This window comes from Rhynchophorus ferrugineus, unplaced genomic scaffold, assembly GCF_030347505.1.
Source record: "Rhynchophorus ferrugineus isolate W39M unplaced genomic scaffold, kcgeb_rfMv2 rfM1, whole genome shotgun sequence".
In the NCBI taxonomy this organism is placed as follows: Eukaryota; Metazoa; Arthropoda; class Insecta; order Coleoptera; family Curculionidae; genus Rhynchophorus; species Rhynchophorus ferrugineus.
The window spans coordinates 91,556,192-91,562,050 of record NW_027472580.1 but is presented as its reverse complement, the minus strand read 5'-3'; the positions used below and the strand labels follow the sequence as shown (position 1 = coordinate 91,562,050).

Below are 5,859 nucleotides of genomic sequence, written 5' to 3'. Positions count from 1 at the left end.
GTTGTGTAGGCGTCCAAATTTTATTATGGATAAATATACGCCACTATAACATGCAGAAATAGTGACAAATTTTATTGAAAACTAGCTGACCCGACAGACTTCGTCCTGTCAAAAAGATTTGTAATGTGGCAGTTTTTGTGCCTACGTATTTTAAAAAATTCTCCTGAACAGAACCATCACCCTGGTGATAGGGCGTTGTGAATAAAAAATAATTAAATAAAACATATATAAGGATTGAAAAGTAAGTAATCGCTTTATTGTTAATCATGTGAATCATAATTATTATTATTATTATCATTGTAGTGCTTTGTGGTATACGATGTTCTTTGTTTGATTACCTGGCGCATAGATAAACAAATCTGATGGTTTTCCAACACGGGAACAGGCAACATACAATTGACCATGTGAGAAACATGGGTTTTCTAGATTAATACCACAAACACTTAATGTTTGCCCCTGGGACTTGTTTATAGTCATAGCAAAAGCAAGCCGCACTGGAAACTGTAGTCGTTTAAACTCAAATGGCACATCAGTCGGAATCATTGGGATGCGCGGTATGAGAACATCTTCTCCTTTATACTTTCCTTTGAGTATAGTTGCTTCTATCACATTGTTTAGTAATTTTTTTATCGCTAACCGTGTACCGTTGCAAAGACGCGGTTGGTTGATATTTCGCAACATTATAACCACCGATCCAACCTTTAATTGAAGATTGTGAGGTGGCAATCCTGGCAAATCCAGCGAGTTTAAAAATTCCGGTGGATAGTTGACTACATCATCTTGATTAGTAGCCGAATCAACTGATTTATATATCCTCAATTCGCCTGTAATTTGTTCTTGAATTTTGAAATTTAATTCATTTACATCTATGTTTTTTGCAGCCAGTATAGCTCGTTCGCTCAACCAATCATGGTTTCTGTAATTTTGAGAAACATCTGGAAACACCTTCTGAATAAGTTCATCTTTTGATCGAGTTAACTGACAAAAACTTTGAGGAAAGTTAATGCAGCCAGTCAACATGTCTATAGGAAATTTGCCATTACCAATGTCAATGAGTTGTTTAGAGAATATGTTTCCAGATTGGTCATTTTGCAACTCGACACGCATATTCTTGCTTAAATGAAGTACTTTGACATGTTTCCACAAATTGGAGGACTTTAGACATGCATTGAGTTCATCAGCTGGCGTTGATCGTGGAATCACTGGCAATGTTTGACGAAAATCTCCTGCTAATAAAAGCATTGCACCACCAAATCGGTTATTATTGCTACGTAGATCTTTTAAGGTTCTGTCTAAAGCCTCCAAAGATTTTTTATGTGCCATCGTGCATTCATCCCAAACAATCAATTTACATTGCTGCAAAACCTTTGCCATTGCAGAGTTCTTCGAAACGTTGCAGGTTGGAGTTTCATTGCTTTGCATATTTAATGGCAATTTTAGTGCTGAATGGGCTGTTCGACCACCTTCAAGCAAAGTTGCTGCGATTCCCGACGAAGCGAGTGCAAGTGCAATTTTATTTTGTGAGCGAATTGTTGCTAATATTAATGAAATCAAAAAAGTTTTTCCTGTACCACCAGGTGCATCTAAGAAGTAAATCCCTCCAGTTTCATCATTTGTTACTTTCATAAGAGTTTCAAATACATACTTCTGTTGTTCATTTAACAGTGGAAGATTTGTTTGAATTAATTCTTTCAAAGCGTTGAGATCATACAGTCTTTCTCGATGCAACTCTTGGTTAAAAGCGTCATGCATTGGACGATTGGGCGCGGTCAGGCCTAATTGAATTAATAGTTTGTTTGACATTATCAAGCACATGTCCTCAATTGAAATCAATGCTTCATTGTAAATTTCTTCACTGATTTGTATATTTGGATTTCCCATTCTATTCCGTATTTGATACAAAATATCATCACACATATAATCTTTGTACTTCATCCACAAATCAATTGGGTTTGATGGGAAGCATGTAGATATGATTATAGAAAACAATGTTCGTATTTGATGAGCGTGTGATGATATTACAGCATCATTGAGAGTTTGATCCCAATGAGCGTCATTTTCAAGCAATTGCAAACGTTGACAGGCTTCTCTGTAGGATCCACACAATTCACCATCAACAGTTCGTAACTGTTGGAATGATGTTGGGCCACGTATATTGACTAATAGCAGTCGTAAATAAAAACATTCATCATTGCTTGGATGTACTGAATAAATCCGGCCAATCGCATCGGTGGAATATACATCTGTATATCCTGGAACTGGTTTTCCTTGTTTCCGTCGTATAAATCTCCTTGAGGATTGATTCCAGGTATAATATTTTGGCATTTCAGAATATAGCAATGTTTGTGCGAAATCATCGTTTTGGCATGTCTCAAAAAAACTGGTTAATGTAGTAGATGGTGGCTGAGCAGCTCTGTGTACTGCGTTCTGTGCTGTAAAATACACTCTTTGTCCATTTTCTAAATGTACAGCTAAGTGAACAACAGAAGGGTGTCTCTCATGAATAGGAAAAGAAAATATTCGCCAAACTGCTTCATTACTGCTAACATAGCGGCCCATTTGGTATTGGGTAACTTCATCATTAGAATTCTCTGCACCAATTCCAATCACAGCCATATCACTCCCTTTGGTTACATATTTGCAAATGTATTTAATCGATTTCACTGAATGGCAAGATTCAACGTTGATGTGTGCTTTGAATGTCTTTGATAAAATGGGTGAATATGGAACAATCCAACGATTATCTATTTCAATATCTTGTTGATTTAATTTGACAATTGTTGATTTTCCATTGTCTGCTGTCGATCTGCGACGATACAATGGATAACCGTCATTACCAGTAATTGTTTCCGATATTAATGTCCGTGGATATCGTTTTGAACATTTACCATCCATCATACACGGTGAATTTTGATTAAGAGTTCCACAGGGACCATGTATCATGTTTTTGATAACTACCTCATGCAATCCAGGATCTACTTGTACATTAGGGATTTCAGCTGATATCACTGCATCAACTTCATTTGGCCTTATCTTTTCAACCAACCAAATCAAAATGTGTGCATGTGGCAATCCTCGTTTCTGCCACTCCACAGAATACATCCAGCAGCGTGTCTCACCAAACACATTATGTTTTACGATGAAATTCATTAAAGATTTCAACTTTTGTCTAAAGACTCTGGCTGTAATATCATGACGATCAATGGATGATTGCCCAGGGAATAACTCCTGCTTAATTTCTATCCATTGCGGATTGCATGTAAATGTGATGAACAAATCTGCTGTACCATAATGACGAACATACGACATGGCATCTTGAGCATATTCGTGCATATGCCGAGGGCTTCCGATGTATGTTGCTGGAAGAATAGTCATCCGACCGACATTCTGTGCATTTCCATCAGTATTAATCGCATCTCGAAGGTGAATATACTCTTCAGATCGGAGTTTGGTTTGATTCAACCTGATGAATGTTAATCTCTCCGTTTCAATTTTAACATACATGTCAACAACATATTTGTGATATAATCGGCGACATTTCAATATGTGATTATCTTCATTTTCCCGAATCATTAGGCGGTATGAATAATAGTTCATTGAACTGACTTTTTTGTTGGTTTCAGAACCTGTAAACAGATTTTGTTTTAATAACATTCAAATATAAAATTAAAATACATAATATAGTGACTGAGATATTATCGCCATAGCTAAACTAATATTTTAGTTACCTGTAATGGGATTTATCATTTTTATTGAGAAATCGTAGCCATCTTCACCTTGCCAAAATATAATGGGATATTGCAGTGCATCATATGAGCGGTGTGTTTCCTTTATACGTTGTAATTGATCATTCCGACGATGTAAAACAATATCACGGGATTCCAAGTTTTCTCCAACTACAACGATAGCAACTTCATCAATAGTTGGTGCATTAAAACGTCTTGTATGTTGACCTGCAGGTGTTTTATCAGCTCTGATTACAATTTTGTGATTATCGGATGGCATCAGATCCAGGGCAGTTTTAAACAATATAATCAATTGATTGCGTTGATGAAATAAATTTTGTAATTGTTCTACAATAGACCTTTTTACTAAATTGTTATGTGCACAACGCAGATCAATTTCTTGTGGTGAATTGCCCATAAAATAAATTTGCAGGAATTTGTTGTCGCTATCTGACACTGGTAACAGTGAACCTGCTCTGTGATATATTTGCCCTTGTATCTGTAAATAAAAAAAATATTATGGTGTGGTATAAATTAATGGATTGTCAGTGATCAAACTTAAATAATATTTGATCTTAAAAAGTATATATTTAGTTTTAACTAATATCTATCAATTATAAAATATAATAAAAGTGTCACTGAAACTGAATCACCATATAATATGATGACTAAGTGATATATTTCGTAATGATTAAGAAATTGAAGATTAGTAACACATCTTAACTTTGGTGACAGAAAATTTTGTTCGCTAAAATAATTATGATTAACTGCTATAATACATACCTTGAAAGTTGGCATAAAATTTTCCCGAACTGCATTTGTTGCCCCAAATGAAGTCATTTGAAAGCAATTGTTATATTGTTGGATATGTGTCAAAAAGTGTATAGAATCTGTTCCTATTCCTGAAACCAATGAGTACAATGGTTCTGGTGGTGGATCCAATGGTATCAATTTCACTTTACCATTTGCGCAACACAATCCATTGGCTTCGTTTTTGTATTTTAATGCCTTACAGTGTGAGCAAACCAAGTTCATAGAACCAATAACAACACATTGGTAGTTACTGTAGTCAATTGACACATCGTAACTGAAAGCAGCTCGATTCAAACTTGCGCGATTATTAGTTGAACGTCGCGCTCGCGGTTCACGCGTTTGTGATATCCGAATTCTTTCACGTTCATTTCCGTCGTCACGTTCTTTTGCAATACGATTATATCGGTAATTAGCTTGGTTTATAGCATTTCTGATTCTTCTACCTAAATTGCTTCGTCTTATAGGAGGCATATCAAATATAAATTATTTTTTCACTAATCACGAACTAAACAAACACTAACTAACTAAACACTCTGCACAAAACACGATATACGAATTTGTTTCGTGTATCAGTTGACAATTCATCTGTCATCTGTCAAAAGTCATCTGTAACAGACAACTTTTTTTTTTAAATTTGATATGACTTGAACTCAAATCCTTTTAAGCCGTACGAATTGTTTTATTTATTTAAAATTTGAATTAAATTTTAAATAAATAAAAAATTTTAAATAAATAAAACAATTCGTACGGCTTAAAAGGATTTGAGTTCAAGTCATATCAAATTTAAAAAAAAAGTTGTCTGTTACAGATGACTTTTGACAGATGACAGATGAATTGTCAACTGATACACGAAACAAATTCAAACAAAAAGGGCTTTTTTAGGGTTTTTCCAGCAATAATTCTAATTTTTCTCGCCGTAGAAACCATCCTTGAACTTCAACGAACATTTTAAAAAAAGATTTGGCCAAATTGGTCCAGGCGTTGTTGAGTTATGCGCTTACCATCACATTTTGCGATTCATTTTTATATATAAGATAATCGCTCCATTGTTGCCATTCAGTAGATATAGCGTCAATGATAGCGGAACTTTTGCTCCACCCTTTACATATTAAAATGTATAATATTTACAAAGATAACATCAAGCCATTAAAAAACTTCTTTCGTACAAATGTACATTATTTTTACAATTAGAGACACAATTGCATATGTGTATGTAAATCGTTTATATAAGCGAACTTAATTTAGAACTATCATAATAATAATATATTACAAAATAGTCTAAGACTAACTTTGAATTCGTATGCTACCATGAATAGCCACC

The 5,859-nt window shown here is 34.7% G+C and overlaps 1 protein-coding gene across 1 annotated transcript; it reads right to left on the bottom strand.

Moving 5' to 3' along the window:
- Positions 1 to 234: 234 nt before the first annotated feature.
- Positions 235 to 5,009, bottom strand: LOC143189861 (uncharacterized). Its single transcript, XM_076393869.1, has 4 exons — positions 4,688 to 5,009; positions 4,509 to 4,627; positions 3,729 to 4,224; positions 235 to 3,626 (listed from the first exon to the last, which is right to left on the bottom strand). Exons 1-4 carry the CDS (start codon positions 5,007 to 5,009, stop codon positions 295 to 297), a joined length of 4,269 nt encoding a protein of 1,422 aa, XP_076249984.1. The 3' UTR covers positions 235 to 294.
- Positions 5,010 to 5,859: the final 850 nt, after the last annotated feature.

Excerpts from the sequence above, each read along its gene's own strand:
- LOC143189861 (XM_076393869.1), bottom strand. The coding sequence starts at position 5,009 with ATGCCTCCTATAAGACGAAGCAATTTAGGTAGAAGAATCAGAAATGCT. Across the intron at positions 4,225-4,508 it reads ATTTTATGCCAACTTTCAAG|ATACAAGGGCAAATATATCA; the intron begins GTATGTATTATA and ends TTTTATTTACAG. Across the intron at positions 3,627-3,728 it reads AATGATAAATCCCATTACAG|GTTCTGAAACCAACAAAAAA; the intron begins GTAACTAAAATA and ends ATCTGTTTACAG.